The sequence below is a fragment of the Sitodiplosis mosellana genome, unplaced genomic scaffold, assembly GCF_009176505.1.
Source record: "Sitodiplosis mosellana isolate CC-2019 unplaced genomic scaffold, AAFC_SMos_1.0 Smas_scaffold_5, whole genome shotgun sequence".
NCBI classification, from domain to species: domain Eukaryota; kingdom Metazoa; phylum Arthropoda; class Insecta; order Diptera; family Cecidomyiidae; genus Sitodiplosis; species Sitodiplosis mosellana.
Genome location: NW_022595248.1, coordinates 703377 through 722509, shown reverse-complemented (window position 1 = coordinate 722509; position 19133 = coordinate 703377). Strand labels below are relative to the sequence as shown.

Genomic DNA, 19133 nt, shown 5'->3' with positions numbered 1-19133 from the left:
CATTTATGTAACAATTGAAATGTATGTGAAAACCGGCAATGGAGAGAAAATATGAAATGCAACAACATTGAATGGGAAGAAATAGATTCAGTCTCATTTCAAGTTCAAATTGAGAATTTGGTGTGTAAATGAAACGGTGGAAAAAATGGCATTTTTGATTATTTTGAGTATTTTGTATGTATTAATCTAGAGTGAACAGCATTACAAGTACTGGTTTGCGATGTGATGGATTTATGTTGTTCATAATTCTTTTTTTCATTAATATTTCATCACACACTCGTGCGCGTGGTGGGCGAGGGTGAATAAATTTCTGCAGTGAATGCGAGCGATATATATATATATAGATGCATAGTTATCCTACGAGCTAAATTCAAGTCTATTTACAGGTGCCATGCTTCCTGAAGCGCGTACAACAAATTGTTCGAGTATAATTTTGGTATATATTCCTTTTCATTTTATCATCGTATTTATTTTAATCACTAGATTGAGGGGTTTTCTCAAAATGTACAGAATTTTCGTCGATTTTTCTTTTTTTTGCTTTAAACTAAACACATAAATAATGTAATATTCTATTATCCATTTGTGTGTGTTTTGCCTCCGAGAAGCATCTACACTTCGTCAAAACGTTTATTTGAACTCATATAGCTAATAATGCTTCGGTTGGCCGAAGGTGCATAAATCATGTCCTTATCGCTGTTTTGGCGATGATGATTCTCGTAAATGCTCTGATTCGATGAGCCCGTATTCGATTGGGGTGGCTGCTGCGATGGCATCACATGCGTTTGTTCGTAGTGTTGCATTTGAGGTGGTCGTTGATGGTATGCATCGGTTGGTTGTTGTTGCTGCTGTTGTTGTTGTTGTTGGTTGCCCCAACGCATTCCACTGTAATCGTATTCACTCGATGCCGGGTTCATTTCGCCAATTTTCACATACAGTTGCTCTTGTTGTCCATTTCCATTTGAATTAGTCAAATTTCCATTGCTGCTATTCGAGTCGTTCAGTTTGCCGTCACTGAGCCCAATGCGAAAATTCGGATTGCGTAACAATTTCAATCGATTTTTGCGTATCGTACCGAACGGTGCTGCCGTTGCCATTGCATGATTCGGATTGAATGTGTTGCAACCAAGTCGATTTTCCGTGATATTGATTTTTTCCTTTGGATTGAAATACGATTCCGAGTGTACATAGCGATTTTGTGGATTGTATAAGTCGCTGGCAAAGTACATATTTTGATTGTTTACATTCTTCATGGTGATCAAACGGGAATTGCCAACTAGAGTTGTGGTAGCGTACGGTGCAGGCGAACGAGTGCCACTGCATTCGCTTGGTGCTTTGCTGAACGTTGATACTTCCGCGTAATCGGCCGGAAAATTGGAATAATCATTGATGAAACTGCGCAAAGGACGAAACGAAAAAAAAAAGAGAAACAAAAAATGAATACACATGACAATTAAGCGAGCATGATAGAGGATTTGCGTTGCAGCAAAGTAACGAAGAAAGAAAAAAAAACTTACCCATTTTGATCAACATCTCGATGAATGGTTGGTGTTTGACACACCGGTGCATAGTCAGCTATCTGGTCTTTTGGCAATTCAGTTTGTCTCCACACCATGCCCGTTGGATCCAACCAAAAACCGTTCCGGTTCCGTGATATACTCGATATTTTCAAAACACTGTTCGAACGAGCGTCTGCAGAAAAAAAGAGAGAGAGAAAAAAATCGGCGTTCGTTATAAATTCCAAAAGTGATAAAAATTGAAAGCCATTTACGCTTTAGCATGTCGGATAGATTATAAATTTTGCATGCGATTAGTATTGTGTTGGCATTTTCAATCTCGTTTATTGTATCCGGATAGACGAAGGCAGCGATTGTGTTCTGTTTTTTTTATCAACAGCAAATAAAAAACATCACCCGAGTGATTGGTGCTAAATACACACGAACGCAAATGTCAATTAAATATTCAATAGACAACAGGGGCAGCAGGAAAAAAAATTGAGCGAGAAAGTGAACAAAATGTTCGACGCGTTCGCTTGTTCGCATTAAAAATCATTTAGAAAACGTTTATTAATTGCTTGTGCTCGTGACCATCGCTTTTTTACGTGACTTTTTCCACCCTCTAGCTGCACCAATGCTCGGTTAAATGCTGTGTCATTATCGGTATCTTTTTCTATGCGAACATAATAAATTGTTTTTAAAAACAAATATACTCAAGCAACCGGAAAAATTGAACCAACGTAAATGGACAAAAAAAAACTCGTGAGGAAAATGCGAAAAAAAACGGTAGAAAAATGTGAAAAGAATTTCGAAAAAATGCCGGCAAACAAAAATGTACCAGTCAAAGAAATTCTCGTGCAACGATAAATTAACTGTATGAATAAAGAACTTCACACTTCAAAGTGCCACGCAATCGAACCATTGATGGTAAACCAAACATCAAATCTGAACAGCAGCAGAAAAAAAATGTGCGAAAAGAATGTTTACAATGCGCGGCGACTTCTTCTCGATAAACAAACACAGTGTTTTATTTATGAAATAATCACCACAGTAAAGATGATAAACAATGGCCTCTGTGCAAACAGTGTAACAACAGCAAAGCGTTGTGCCTATTTGAAAAATGTGCACACATAATGATGCCGACCACCGCAAAAGCACACATTGCACAATTTTTTCTCCTCACTCGTTCGCTCTTACTCTCACTCTGGTATTCGTCTGCCATTGTTATGCATTAAACGCTAGATGAAAGGTGCTTCTAAACAAACCCAATTAATTGGCTTGTTTCTAGTGGTGTGCTGTTAAATACCATCAAAGTATAGCACTCACACACACACTCGCTTTCCAAATGCTAAATGGCATGAAAAACCAAAGCAATTTGAGAGCGTGTGCCATGGATTTTGCCTTGTGTACGAATATGATTATGGTGGTGGAACGTAAACAGTGTTTACGAAAACAACGAGCCACCGCAAAATGTTGAGAAAATGCCTTCTGACAGAATACATTTTATAAATTTTCATAATTTTGCCCGGTGCGTTGTTGAAATTATGATATGCGTCGAGGGGGCCGAATTGCAATCCACCATTGGTTGCAGTGGTAACGACGATGTTTGAACAAGGGAAATTTAAATCAAACAAAACACTCCGAATAAACAGTGAGCCATTCCATTGATAGCACAGCAGTGAGAATTGCGATTCTCGAATGGGCAGCAGAGAAAGGGAGAATGAATATTTTCATTCCCCTAATAAGGGGAGCGAATGCTTTGCCACAAAATAAATGTCCAGAAGAAAGTGAATTAATAGCTCAGTCAATGAATTGTGTATGGATCGAGAGAAAGGGAAACCGAACACATTTTGCTCATTGTAAAAATCACCTGCATATGATGTATCACCGTATTAGAATGCTACTTAATCGCTGCCATAGGCAAACACATGGTTGCTTTTAATTAAAAAAACGAGATGGAAAATGAACGCCACACTCCGTTTTGTATGCAAATTTGCGGTCAGATTGTTATTCTATTCTATTTTTTTGCTGTTGCTATTCTAGCCTCAGAGAATGCGACTGTTGAGGAATAATTTGTCTTGTTAAACTTACCGAGTGCGCCTTGTTTCATCATCAAATGCTTCCGTTTTACGAATACGTATATACCAAACGACATAATTATGACGGCGAAAAATGAGCCAAGCAACACCATGACCCAGGTCTGTGTTATCCAATCATCCATATGGTCGTGATTTATCGGATATCTGCAAATGAAAGTGAAATAACCAGAGCGAAATGTAAACAATTAATAATTATTCTCAATTTTTTTTCCATTGTTGTTGTTATGATTTATGTGCGAATGGCTTTTGTGCCGGACCAGGTTTGTGTGTGTGTACACACTTTGTATGTACCGTTGAGTGAAATTGGGTTTCATTAAGTTTGGTACATAAACGCGTTTGCATTTGACGCTACCTTCTATGTATTCGATGGCTAAATTTAGAAAATGTGTGGTACATGTTGGAGATTTCCTCAAGTGTTTTTCTCATTTCATAAATCGTCCCCGTTGCTGGACACAAAATCTATACGTAACCACATGAAATATGGGCGAGCATTTATAAAAACGGCTTTAACCACATATGCTCAACTCGGTTTTTATGTCGTTGCGCACTGAACACATTCAAATTCAATAAGAAATATGGAAATTAATTCGCTTGTTAAAGTTTGTTTTATTGCTCTCTTGAGCTCGTTCCCATTGGATTGAATCTAAAATATGAGCAAGACAAAAGCCAGCGCAAGAGAATTGTCTAAAGGAATTCTCATATCATTGCTTAAGTCAGTCGAAATGGGATAAATGTAATCGTTAAATTGACGATAAAATATTTAAGTGCCGAAATTACAAGCACATATTGTGTTCATTTCTTTGGTCTATTTGTACCAACGAGCGATAAATGTGAGGATATTTCGAAATATTCCGAGTAAAATACGTTTGCTCATTCGTGGTTGGCATGTGTGCGCTAACACGTTCGGTGACACAGGACAATAAAACCGGAGGAAAACCGATGAAATCCATAGCGATGGTGGGAGAGGAAGTGGGGGGAAGACCAAGAGAATTATTCGATTCAAGATGAGATATTATATTTCAATGAAATGAATTGTGAAAATTCGAAACGATGTTCAGCAATGTCGAATGATACAAAAATGAAATCGTGACAAAAATACCGACGAAAAATAAAAATCCGTTGAAAATCAGCACCGCTTGTGGTTAACGCTATAAAAACGGTGTTTGTGTTTTTTTTTTCGTTGCTAAAGTCGAAATGAAATCCTCGAAATGCACTCGAACGTATCACGTAGTAATTCAAACCGGACACACTTCTCAATTTCACGTATCAACACGTCTTATGTGTGTCCGTTTATATTTTATTTTATTTTATATATGGGATGTTGGTACATACCTGTGCGATAATGTTGATTGATCCAGGCGTTTGGTAATCGGATCCAATCGAAGTGTGGCCGGTGCACTGTATGGTCCATAACCAGCTCGATTTGCAGCCGCCACACTAACCGTATATGTAACACCTTCGGTTAAATTAGCCAATAAAAGTGTTGGTGCCGTTGCGTCAATCGTAACATTGGTGAGAATACGAGACCGATTCATGTTTGCATCGTAGCCACGGACGATTATATGATACGTTTGCAAAATGCCTGTGGAATAAAATGAAAGAAAATACATTTTTCGGTTAACATTCGGTTTTTGAAACAGGAGTTGTGCTTGCAGTTGTTGGAGCTAGTATATATATTTAATGTGAGTTTATGCAAAGTTTCCACTATTTTCCGCCGCAATGAAAATTGTGATTTCATGCCGAGTTGAACATCAAACGTTGGAAATGACACACGGCTGCCGATAAAGTTCATGTATATGCGATACAATCACCATGCTTCGCTTCGGTGTCTCTTGAATAACAATCTCACTTGCATATCAAGAGGGTGTCGAATTCTGTCACTTCGACTTTGTGCCGCTTCGAGCATTTTCAATTGACTGCGTACAAGGCACATACACATCAAAGGCATCGCATAACAAAGGTCTATTCAGATGCAGGTGATGAGCTACACCGTTCAATGACGACAACCATTCAACTTGAATGCCTTTAGTTAATGTATGCCAACATTGGTTTTGCAAATTAAGTGAGGCTGCGTGCGTGTGCATTAAACACAAATAAAACTTTTCATTAATGAGTAATTTAATTACAAACTCGTCCCGATTGAATTATATCAAAACTTTTTACTCCAAATCTCAACGGAGAATGATTTTATCGAGCGCATCAATAAACAGCTCGTCAATAAATGCGAAATCAAAGTGATGACGATATAAATGGATTATTTTGTTAAACAAACTCATCTCGGATCTTGTTCAACCCTATTTGTTCTATTTTGGTTTTACATCTCAATTTTTCATCGGAGAACACGGAAAATTGCCTATTTTATAAAGTTTCTTCACACTATTTTTCCTTCTTTGCTGGATGAAATGAACAAAGCACTTTAAGCATCAGCGTTTTTTCTTACTCGAAAGAGCTATCACACTTGAAAGGTACACACTTTGCACTATCTGCAACATTTTTCTGTGAGCGGAAAAACTTTTTCCGTACAATTTCACGATTGAGATTGAAAGAAAAATAAGCAAGAAAAAAGAGAAGAAAACCGACAACTACTTGGAAAGATTCGTTTCCATTCATATTTCTACGAACCAAGTGCTACAACTCGATGTAATTCGGTTTTTTTTTTTGCTCGCTTATATTCCGGCTTTTATCTAAAATCTCTACAATATATTCAAGCGCTGAAGAAATGCAGCAAGAACAAGGAAGAAAAAAGCAACAACGAGAGAATATCCGGCGACATCTTGTTCATCGCCAACTTCGTGTCATTTTAGCGCAATTCAAACAATTTTAAGCATCTTGTCGTCGTTGTCGTCGCGCAAAATAAACGAACATGCTCAAAATTGAAAACAAAAAAAGAGAGGTAAACATTCATTGGATATATGTGCAGCGAACTTTTTCAAATTGTAAAAAAAAGAAGAAGAACATGATGAAAAAAATCCAAGGAAAATTGTTCACACTGAAAATAAATGGCTTGAGCAATGAAGCACACGATAAAAACGAATCAAATAAAATGCTCGGTGCTGTTCAACATTTTTTCTTCGCATTTTACGTGAGAATTAAAAATAGAAAAGAAAATCGCATTAAAAACTGATTTCAGCAGCGTTTTCTCGTTTAGGATTTCACAAAACACCGGGTGTCAGTGAAACTTGGGCAAAACTCAATTCGTTTTTGTAGGTCAATAGTGTCAATCTTAAGCAGTTATTTAGCGAAACAAACTTACCATTGTGGGCTTCAAGTGCGGGCGCTTTCCATTTCAGATAGACAGCGGAGGAATTCAATAACAGAGCTTCCATGTGAGATGGTGGATCGCTTGGAACTGAAAATCAAGCAAAATTAAAATTAAAATCCTGCTAAAAACGAGCAACAACAAAAAAAACGTCGGTGGGAAAATGCGAGCTATTTTCAAAATTGCTAAATTCCAGTCGATAGAGAGAAAAATTTTGTGCAGTTTTTTTTTTGACGCTGAATTCAATTTAGCGTTCAGCCTCAATTTTAACCTCCCATGAACATTGAATTTCTCAAAAATTCCCATGAACATTCAAATGGAAGACAAAAAAAGTCATGATTTTGGAGAATTTCGTCTATAAAATTGCAATTTTCAATAAATGACTGGCATTGCGACATGGGAATTTTTCCTTTCTACCGTGATTTTGAAAATACCAAACTGACCGGAAAAAATCGGCGTTTATTTTGTGATTCTTTGATCTGGTTTACGCAAATTCTTGTTGGTTTGAATTAAAATTCCAATACTAAAAAAAACCTCCAATTCATCTATTTCAACCGAGGCACGTATTTATGTGAGAAAAAAAGCTATAAACTTACCATCCTCAAGTGTGCGAGCGACGCGCGAATTTGATGGTTTTCCCTCAACGGTTTTGTAAAATGGAACGATGAAAAATTCATAGGATTGGTATTTTGCGAGTCCGGTTACGGTACATGTGGATGCACCGCCGCCATTAAGCACCGTTAACATTTTGTACGTATCATTGTCCGAATCCAATTGTCTTGCATAGATATAAAAGCCTTCAACATATTTGCCATTGATGATCTGAAATTGGTGAAATGAAATTGTTTTTTTTAAGCATTGAATTCAATAACAGAGAGTTGCCCTGAAGCTCTTTCGCTAATGCTCCAAATGGATTTTTATCCGGATGTAAAATCGAGCAGAGAGAGAGTGAGCTATAGAATTAGCGTTAAAACAACAATGCAATGTGAATGACAATAATTTGATAAATTTTTAATATTTAGTTGAGCTGCACTCTCAGCTTGATGTATTTGTCTGTAGATCGAGTTGAATGCAGATGGAACTCATGGATGCATTTGCACATCAATAACGGCGAGCAGCGCAGTTGCATTGTGTGTGCTCTTTTCATTTGCGAAATTTATAAGCTTCATCCTTTTTGCGAGCGAGCAAGAGACTTCATTTTCGGTGGGCGAATTATTTTAGTAGTTTCTCCAAACGAAAAGCGGAATGAGCGGGGAAAAATGTAGTAGTGTTTTTGATATGCTTACCTCCCACACAAGTTTCATGCTGGTTGAATCCGTTGACGTTGCATTGGTTAGTTCAACAACATCTCCAGACAGTAGACTGGCACGAGCTTCGCTCAAATCAAGACCAGTGTTGAAATCATTCTGTAAAATTGAAAAATAAAAACGAAAAAAAAGACCATGAGAGAAATCAGCTCAAACACAACGCTGTGCATTGGATAAATTAAACGGAATTCGGGGCGCTCTTTTGTTGTGTTTTGTTCTGGCCGTAATCAGAAAAAGCGAGAAGCACATTCTTAAAATGATTTTCTGTCAAGATATTGTGCGCGCAATATTGAAATTGGTATGCGTCTTGTGCACAGCAATTTGACTGTTGTTTATTTACAGGGTTGTTTTTCTGTATATTCACAGGAAACCGGAACTCACTGGCGTAGCGCTGAGTATAAATTCGACTGACTGCTCAGTTCATACATCAAATATGTGTGCGCTTGTTTGTTTTTCATATTGGAATCAAGCGAAATTGAACAAATGAACAAGAATCAAGACACGACACACAGAACACATGCACACAAGCACAGCTAGAGAGCAAGCGACCAAGTGAGCGAATAGACACAGAGACAAAGCAAGAGACACATAAATTATGTGCAATCTTTGTCACACACACCAGGCTCTAAAAAGCACACAAATTCATCTCGTTCCCTCGTCTCTTCGGTGGATATTGTGAATGTACGACGAGATGATGAATGGCAAAATGCATATATTTGCTTTCCTTCTTTTTTCTGGCATCTACCACTATCACCACCACCGCTGGAGACATGCAAACGATGTCGATGAAGTCATCGAGATAGGTGACATTTGCTCACATCGCTTCCACTGTTTTACTCGTCCAACATAAATATGTGCAAATGCGAGAATATAAATTAATTTAAAATTGAATGCCAAATGCAAACACACATACACTCCCAGTATGGGAGTAGATGGGAGCGTGTGTACAAAACGAAAAGTTTGTTAAATGAAATTTATAAATGCACATAGTTGACACTCGCCATGCTAACGAATTCGTTGCAAGGTGAGCGCATCTCTTTGATGAAAGCACACGACAGTTGGTTGCATTGCACAGTGTTTGTACAAGATTCGTCGACTGCGATCTATTTAATGTGCACATAATATTTTAATTGGATAGTGTGTGTGTGTGTGTGTGTGTGTGTGTGTAGCTTTTTGACGAATTCTAATTTTACTCATGTGTCCTGAATGCAGCCACCAAAATTCCAATTCATATTCTAAAACCTCGTAATTTGATGTTCTAATTTGCCAAAAGTATTTCGTTGATGGAATTTGTCGAAAAGTTGCATAAACTTTCTGGCAATTGGGAAATAAGTTGATGACATTTTTCTTTGTGTGTGTTGTACTTACAATTCCAACGATGACAGGCTCTGAAATAGCGCTGGGTGCTGACGATCCATGTGTATTTTCCGCTCGAACCACAAAGTAATAGCTTATGCCTGCCGTTAGATCCGAATGTGTATAGGTTGTGTCTTGTAAGCGTTGAGCAACCATTACCCAACCGTCTGTATCGTTGCGACCGTACATTTCGACGGTATATCCAAGCAAACTCGATTGACCAATTTTCGTGCTTCGCGACCATGTTATTGTCACACTGTTGTCGGTTTTCTCAATAATTTGCGGTTTGCCTACGAGGGATGATGACAAATTAAAACAATCAAAAAATATGTTTCATATTTAGACTCAATCGAACAGAGCTGGGGCATGAGAGCATTTGCCAGTGGTATAACGAAAATGATATTTCTTCTCTTCTGTGTGTTTTTTTTTCTTCGCTACGTTCAGTTTTGGAAATTAAATTAGTTGAATGGTTTTGCTGCGAGGGAATTGTTTGTGCTGGGTATGTATTTTGGTTTTTTTTTTTGGGGGCAAAATGAAACAGACGGTAGATGAGTACTTATGGTGTCTACGAAACAAATCGCTGAAAAATTACGACGCACCCGCAAATATACACAAACACACATTGGCTAGAGTGAATGGGAGATTTCTCTAAGGATTTTTCAATGTGGTTTTCCGTTTGCTGCTTCACTGCTGCTGCTGCTGCTGCCGCCGCTTTTTTCTTTTTCTCCAAAACCGAAAACGGGAGACAGAGAGAGAGACTTCATATTCCCCATTCATTTCGTATCAAATTAAATTAAACACTGATACACAGTTTTCGTGGTGCACACAGTTGAGCACACAGCTAGGGTATCATCGGACGCAGTCTCTCTGTCTCTCGTAAGCAATACGAGCAGATAATTTACTTTTTGGCAATGACTGCGTCGTAAAAAAAATACTCATGACAGATTTTTATGTCACTTGGAGCGCACAGCAAATAACTTAACTCATTTAGTTAATTTGGAGTGCGACGAAGAGAATAAACGGAACATAAAGGCAAAAAAAGAGAGGAAATTGGAATCGAAAACAAAAAATAACCACAAGCAAATGTGCCCTGCAATAACAACGTTTTGAAAAAGAGAGAAATTTGATTTAAAAAATTACCAGGTTGGCCGGGGAAGGTGGACGCTTCTGGTGCACGATAGAAGCGAATATTCGGATTTGTTGGAGCTTCAAGTTTCAAATAGGCGCTCCATGTTGATTTACCACTTTTTGTGCTGGCAACACAAGTGTACAGACCGGCATCGGTTTCCTTGCTCAATTCGCTGATGGTCAACGTTCCGCTTTGCGACAGATTCATGCGATCGTTGAGGACCAACGGTATACCGTCTTTGTACCAGGCGATTGTAATGATTGGGCCACCGATGGTTTTGCATGGCAGTGTGGCGACCGATTTGATTGGAAGCGTTTGGTTGGCTGGCCCTTGCACAATGATTGGTGGTGGACGTTCTTCTTGTGTATTTATTGTCACGACAACGCGAGTACTAGTGCTACCCACACTATTGACGGCGCTGCATACAATAATTTTACCGGCATCGGTTCGTTGAACATTTTGAATCGACAATAAAAGTCGACCTTCTGGCGTTTGGGTCACTTCAATGCGATCATGTTTGTAGCCCGGGAACATAAGCGTACGATTCCCTTCGATGGAATAGTAGGTCGTTGGCTTTGGATATCCATTTGCCGCACATTCAAAGATTGCTTCCTTTCCTAATTCGACGATTTGCGTCTTTGGACGGATCGTAAACACCGGAGGAGCTGCGAGGGAGAGAAATAGAGAGAGATTCATTAAAATTAAATAAGAAAGTGGATAATTGAAACAAAAAACTTGAGGAAAATGGGAAAAACGGATAAAAACAAGGAACAAAATATTTAAATACTCGCGGAAAATTAAAAAGCGAGACAAAATAAACAGATACAGATAAACCGAAGAAAATTCTCAACAAAAAATGCAACGTAAAAAAAGTAAAATGCAACGTAAAACATCACATGAAAATCCCGCATGTTCGAAATCATCGCGATTCTTAAGTCATCAAATTAAATAAAATGCAGCTTACCATAAACGATTAAATTTCCGGTCGATGCAACGGCACCAACTGCATTATCCGCTTCGCATGTATATTCACCCATATCATCTAATCCAACATTTTCCAATCGCAAGCTTCGATCCTCGAGAATGTGAACGCGATCTATTTATTGGCGCAAGTGAGGGAGAAAAAAAGACCGAAATGAAAATCTCGTTATTGCTTGTAGTTGCAATGAGATATTTAAATTTACATCGCAGACCATGTATTTCGAAGGGAAAATCCAATAACGAATTGCGACTTGTATGTTTGCAATCGGAATTGAGATTGAACGATAAAATTGACAATTTAATCTATCTTTTTAACGACAACATTTCTATTTAAGCATTAGATTTCACTGCAACGCACAGTCAACAACACAACAAATTATGTGCTGTCTGTGTGTTTGTGTGATTCAGCAAGCGTTGCAATTTATTCCAATGTGTGATAAAATCGAATGTTGAGTCTCTCTAAGCAACGACGACATATGCAAATTGTTTCGATTTGTGAATTGAACAAAATCCGTAATTAACCGAAATCGACAGCAGCATTTCACTTGCTGCCGAGATAAATATTGCAACATTGACAGCCTGAAATCCGTGCTGGATTTGCGTGTGTCTTGTGTGTTTGCAAACGCCAGCATTGTGCCCGATAAAATCGTAGATGATGCGTAACACACGCACACGAAACACAAGCATCTGCTTTATGCATGGAAATTAAATTAATTTCCAAGTCAACGCAAAATTATTATTGCAATTATTCATGCAATTTACGAGCCTGTTGTTGATACGCAACCTTCTGGGGAGCGAGAAAATGAACGCCGCAGGAACAAAGATCGAAATTGTATAACTCTCATTGCGTGTGCACAACAGAACAATTGTGTTTTCGGATAATCGAAAATTTCAAGCAATACTCACGTAAAGGCATATTTCCACCGCTTGCGGATCTGCGCCAAAGAACATCCGGTACTGGTTCACCACCGACGCGACATTGGAACGTCACCGAATTGCCCACTACGGCCGTTTGATTCTGAGGTCCACGAATCAAGAATGGTTTCACTGTTGTTGCGCAAAATTAAAGGAGACAAAAACATGAAAAACACGAATTAATGTTGGCTTCTCTCACAGCATAAAAATGGAAACACGATTTTTGGACATTAATTTGATTCTTGCCACCGCACACAACACTGTGTGCTAGACTTACCATGTACTTTGAGAAATGCCACCGACGATTCTCGAACGCCAGCCGCATTACGTGCGATACATTGATATCGGCCGTCGTCTGATTGCCGAGCATCTTGAATGGCCAAATTACCACCGTCTACGATGCGAATTCTGCCCCATTTTGAATGAAAAGAGAAAAGCGAGAGAAAAAAAATCCATAATAAGATTAATGAGATTATTCTCTCGCCATCGAGAACGTTGTGTTTGTGTCATGTTTGATTCACTTACCGTTTTGAGTTGGTCAAATCCATGGTTTGTCCATTTTTTCGCCATGAAATAACCTATGTAATGAAATTAAATCGAACGGTTTTTGGCGTTAATTATCATCGTTAATTTCCACTGAGAAATGCCACGGCCGTGCACTCAAAATATAATTCACATGCCAGTCGCTCGAAAATGCCAGAAAAAAAATGAAACTTTACCGGTTCGGGTGTACCACGTGGTGGTCCGCATTCCATGATTGCCACTTCGCCCAAAGCAACGCGTGTATTTTGCGGTTCCAAGCGAAAGTCATCTCGTAGCACTGCACAAAGAGAGAGAAAAAAAAAACATCGTCAGAAAAATGAGAATGAAAGTAATAAATTTTCAATACGATTTTAATTATTAAATTATATCTAAAATGTGTTAAGTGGAAAACTTTTTGGACCGTAAAATTATTATCATCAAAAAAATGTGGTTGTGAGGCGTTGGAAAAAAAGGACGAAGCAGGCCGAGGTCGTTGTGTAACGAACGATACTCTGTATTTTTGCATTCAATGATGAGACAGCGTCAGAGTGAGAACGAGTGCGTCTTTCTCTCTCTTTATCGCGCGCGCGCCTTGTCGTGCATTTACAAAACTTATTTAATATCAGACTATTTAATGGGTTTGCTCGTTTGCGACATCCTCCGTCAAGTTTTGCAACAATGACAAACTTTTCTTGCCATCATCGTTGTCATGTTCATTGTTGCAGTCTCGCGCGCGCGTTCATTGTTGTCATTGCTCTGGCTCCTCTCGCATTTTTATTTTAATCATCTTGAAAGTATTTAGCTACGTACAGTACAGACGTTGTTTCGAATATCTATTTGATTTGGTCGGGGTAGAAAGTTGTTAGCCGAAAAATGGCGCAAATCGAATTGACCAGCAATGGGTTTAACCTGGTACTAACTTTTCCGTTCGTGCGTTCAAAAGTTTCGTAGACTCACCCATCGATTGTGTTGTGATTTAATTTATTTTATACCTGTATTCGGATTGCACAAAGCAAATGAGAGGGGTGCCGAAGCCAATGCAATTCGTTTGCTAAAACGGGGAGACTTTCGTTAGATTTATGAGCAAGGGAGAACTCCAGCCGGAATGAAACACTCGAGCAGAAGAAAAGGCAGACGCAAAGATTAATCCTTTTCAAGGCATTCTCATCGAATGGCCATGTATCGAAAGTTGTTGTAGTTAACGAAGTAAGTCAAGAATTGCTTGCAAGATTTGGCCAATGGCATTTTGCACGAGACGAATGCAACGCACCACATTCAAGCGTTCCATGTGTCTAACTTTTTAACTTCACGCTAAGACTAAAAGCCTTGCAATAATTACACATTTATTATATGAAACCAATTTCATAGATGTACGATGTGATATAGACAAAAATGGAGGTGATTTTTGTTTCTTGCCAAGTGCCATTACTTGGCAGGAGACGAAGCATGTGTAAGACTTTTGGGGAGAAGCAACAAACGTTCACCGTTCACCGTTCAGACAAAGAAAATTGAGGAAAACCCGAAGAAAGCACGAAGAATGAAAGAAAATGAAGAAACAAAAAGAAAAAAATGTTTGTTATCGTTTTACGTTCTGCTTAAAATTGCATATGCGATAGAGAACGAGAGTATGTGCACGTTCAAACAAGCAGTAGCAGCAGCCACAGCAGAAGCAATAGCAATCGGATGTGCAGTGCACCCAGCACATCGACATACTTTAGCCCGATGGATTCGTTGAATCGAAGACAATGATGAAAACTTTTCGGTTACTTTACGTAAATATCGTACGCTGTGTGGCTCATCTGGTTTCCTCGTATTTGCTTGTTTGCCTTTCGTAAATACACATCATCGCTGTGTGAGCGACTGTAAACATGTGCGTGTATTTGTGCTGCAGGGATGCATTTACGTGAAACAGAATCAACATGCATCAACAACTGCTAACACCACTTTACTCTTTTGCCTTCATTATACTGGGTTTCATTTTGCCAGCGCTATCATTATGCTTTACTATTCTTTGCAACGTCTCTCGTCTTAAGATCGAAAAACTACTAATAAAGTTTTCAAACATCAACTCCTCATGCCGTTTCTTTTTTCGCATACGGAAATTGTTCGATATTCGATATTGTTTCTTCCGAAAAGTCGACTTTATAACGAAAGTAAACGAACCGAAACACGGAACGTGCATCTCTCGAGAGCGTAAAACCAAATTCCATGTTTAGCTCTGTAGCAGTGGCAGTAGAAGCACGGAGAAGCACTTAGAACTTATCTACAATAGTCAAGATCTATTACACACAATTAACATTATCATCAAATTTCATGCCATTCACGTGAACAGATAACATTATTTGCGTGGTCTTGATTTTTGTTCTGGCATCTTTCTTTTTTTCTCAAGATCACATTTTTCTGATATCAAATGTGGAATTGTTATGTAAATAGATATCTATTTCGCGGAGAGATTAGAAGAGACGAGAGTGACACGCGTTGATTTATTGAAATCGCAAATATTTTCTGAACCATAATTTCATTCACAATACTAAATGCATGGCAAGGTTCAATTGTTAGCCAAGTTCAATGTCTTTGCCAGTTGAAAGTCGTCACAAATGTTGATTGCAGACAGACTGAGTGTTCATTGAATAAACACCATCTATATATCTTTCAATCAAATCACATTTTTTTTCGTCGGGTGAACATTGTATTTTCAGATTTGACGAGATTCTTTTGATTTTAAATCAAGATTTCCGCATTGGTTGCATCAAGGATTGCATGCCATCTGCACCACTATCTTTTGATCAACGTATAGAATATCAATTCAATGCGTAAAACTGTGTGTATGGGCCTATAAAACTAATTGAATATTTAGTTTTTTTTTTCTTCTAAAAATAATAATTATGAGAGTGTGTGTTTTTTTCCTGATTCATCAATTATAGAGTCTGTTAGTTGGAACCCCAATTCCATAGTTGTACGTGTGCTCGTAACAAAAGCCGTTGCGTATTGTTGCATCGTCTTCAATAGGAAACAATAAAATCGACCCTTTTTTACCCGATGGGTTCCTGGGTTCTGGCATTTTTTGTTCGTCTTTCTCCAAATGTTCGAAATATTGTGAAAATTGCCGTTGCCGTGCAAATGAAAGTAAATAAATTGAAAAATGCGACTAAAAATGTCAGCCCTCGAGCCATCGATATATGTGAAAATAACATGTGTATGAGGGCGCTTGTTGTGAACCGAATCGATGTCATCAGCTTTTGCCATGTGCCATAAAAAATACGTGTGTGTGTGTGTGTGTGTATGTGCATTTAACTTTTGCATTGATTTTGCAACATGGTTCGGCTAAATGAAATTCGAAAACACATTTGCCTGTCACATATCGCCGTGTTGCCTCATATCACACATACACACGCACACAGTTCATTCGTTGCTGATTTCCTGATTGCGTTATAAAAAGTGATTGCAAAACGCATGAACACGGCCGGCGTCAATTTGTTTGCATGATGAACATTTATCGGGTGTGAATAGTGAGTCGGCATTTTATGTTATGTTTTCAATGTTGTTATTTCGCATTTTTAATGGGTTAATAAAATTCGAGCTTCAAGACAAACAAAAACGCGTCCCATTTGAACACTTTTCTCTCTATAACTATATTTTAATAGTCATCATCGTCGTCGTCGATAAAAACGAAAATTAACAATTTCATTTAGTTCGTGCGATCGAAACATGGGTTGTTAGTACAGAAAAAGGGGTTTGCCATGGTTTAGAGGTTATAGTACGTGTCTGCCTGCGAATGGCAGCAAAAAATGCAATTAGTGGCGAAAATGGATTAATATCCTCGAAGGAAATTGAGCATTTTCTTTTTCGATAAACAGTCGATTAAAAGCCCATATCTTTGACGCTGAAATTTGTTTACGCTGTGCTACTATCGTTGAGCCGCAATTGAACATGCAAAAATGGGATAAATAAGCGAACCCAGAACGTGCCCTTACCAGAACGAAAAACACAACCAGATACACATTTGTAATGAACAATTTTGGCTAAATGGAAATGCGCTGCTTCGTTATTTATAAACGATGCATTTGCAGATTTTGGCGTCTGGCGCGCGTGCTTTTTTTCACCGTGTTCGCTCGCGTTTGGTTTCAAAAGAAAACACCTCCAAATTATTCGAGCTGTTCGTCTGTCTGCGATCCGTTCGTTCGTTCGTTCTCGTTCAATTCGATTTTAATTTGGAGATATGGTGCACGAGGGTGCGATTAAACTAGTTTGAATCCTATGCCGAGTGCAAATCATGGGCATTCATTAAATGAACATTTACGTAATTTATTGGATTTTTGTGTTTCTCCCGTTTTTTTTCTCTCTTTCTCTCTCGCCACATTCGATTGCTGGTCGAACTGATTTCACCGTTATTTGACTGCTTTGAACTGCTTTTTGAGTCGCCGCTCTGATTTCATGGCCATTTGTTCCGTCTGGTTTTTTTTTTCCTCCTGATATGCCGAACAAAAAACCACAGGTGATAATTTGGTTTGGTGATTAACGCGCAATCGTGATTCAAACAAGCAACAATTTAATTCTTCTAAGGAAAACATATTTTACAATTCGCCTGTATCGCTACTATCCACCCATCCTATGTTCCGCAAATTGCAATTAGATGGCATGGCGAGCGCGTTTTTTTTTCTGCCTCGTTCAACATCAGCCCAAAAATTTATCACACACAAAGTAATTGCTACATTTTATCAGCACAACATCTCGGAGCCAAAAATGCTATTGAAATAAATTGGAAAGATATTCCATACACAAACATTGGGCTGCTGCTTGTGGGAGTGTGTGCAAAAAGACAAGTAAGATGCGTATGGAAAAGGATGGGTGATGTGACCACATTTCCGTGGTCGAGTTTAAGACCACTTTTTGCCTTGACAATCAACTATAATAATTTATACCGCATGACATGACAATGATAAACTGCAAATTTAACGTCGTATTTTCAACGGTTTCTCCTTCCGGGACACACAGTTCTTTCGCTTTCTTCGCAAACTCGTATGCGATGAGATGAGAGAGAGAGAGAGAGAGAAACACAATTCAAATTTCCTATGACAATACATAATTCGTTTTATGAGCTGTTTTCATTTCCTTTTCTAGGTTTGTGTCCACATTCGAATACGAATCAAATGGCCGGACATTTATGGGAACAAGAATATGGGTGTCTTCAAAGTTGTTATAAAACATGTGGTTTATGTTGACTATGACTCCGAAAATACGGAGCTAAAACTTTATGAACGGAAATCGTATGTATAATTTTTGGTCATTTCAAAACATATTTCCTTTTATTGATTTTTCTTTGTGACATCGCAAAAGCATTCATTTTATTTCGTCCAAATCTGGTGAATCGGGTCGAGTTGTAAAAATAATTGGAAAATAGTATTTTGATCCGTGGAAAGTGCTTATGATGGATCGTCATTGACAAATGTTTGTATTACAAACATATGAAAATTCTAATTTTTCGCTTTCCCTGAAATGTTATTGTGTTTGAATTGTGCTGAACAGGATAACGAATTCTGTCTTCAGCTTCAGCTCCGGATTGTTTTGTGCAAACAATGGTTTCACTTGAAAAGTTTGCACTTTTGTTAGCGGTAAACAATATTTTCAAGTTACCATATTGCCATAAACTACCCACATATCTAAATAACGAACGAATGAAAGGAGAAAACTCTCGTCATACTTTCGGTATAGTATTCTATTTCACGCAACAGCGATGGCTTAAATTTGAGTGGATCAAACAATGAAACGTTCTCAAGTGAACGAGTTTTTCGAAAACAATACGCAACAAAAAAAACGGGAGAAAAAATCTCAAACAAATCAAAAGAATCATCGTTATGTGAATTTTCCACTTGTTCACGTGAAAAGTCTTCGTTTTCGTTCCATTTGGCAGTTTTTCCCTTTTGTTGCGCTCCATTGAGTTATTTGTACTCACAAGTGTGAGGTGTCACAAAGTTTCTCCATATTTTTTGTTGTTTATGCCTTGTTATTGTGTGACCCCTTTGATAATCATGAGTGTGGATGTGTATATTCAATACACGCCGCGCTCATTCC

The 19133-nt window shown here is 38.3% G+C and overlaps 1 protein-coding gene across 1 annotated transcript in view; it reads right to left on the bottom strand.

Moving 5' to 3' along the window:
* Nucleotides 1-441: 441 nt before the first annotated feature.
* Nucleotides 442-19133, bottom strand: part of LOC129566776 (roundabout homolog 1) — a 78837-nt gene continuing 60145 nt past the window's right edge. Inside the window, exons 6-19 of the mRNA XM_055443003.1 lie at nt 13259-13359; nt 13065-13117; nt 12817-12947; nt 12531-12671; nt 11608-11739; nt 10655-11308; nt 9527-9804; nt 8138-8257; nt 7448-7673; nt 6846-6941; nt 4925-5174; nt 3585-3736; nt 1515-1689; nt 442-1392 (exon numbers count right to left, since the gene is read on the bottom strand). Coding sequence (XP_055298978.1) covers nt 609-1392; nt 1515-1689; nt 3585-3736; nt 4925-5174; nt 6846-6941; nt 7448-7673; nt 8138-8257; nt 9527-9804; nt 10655-11308; nt 11608-11739; nt 12531-12671; nt 12817-12947; nt 13065-13117; nt 13259-13359 — 3293 coding nt within the window. The 3' untranslated portion in view covers nt 442-608. The remainder of the gene's footprint in view (nt 1393-1514; nt 1690-3584; nt 3737-4924; nt 5175-6845; nt 6942-7447; nt 7674-8137; nt 8258-9526; nt 9805-10654; nt 11309-11607; nt 11740-12530; nt 12672-12816; nt 12948-13064; nt 13118-13258; nt 13360-19133) is intronic.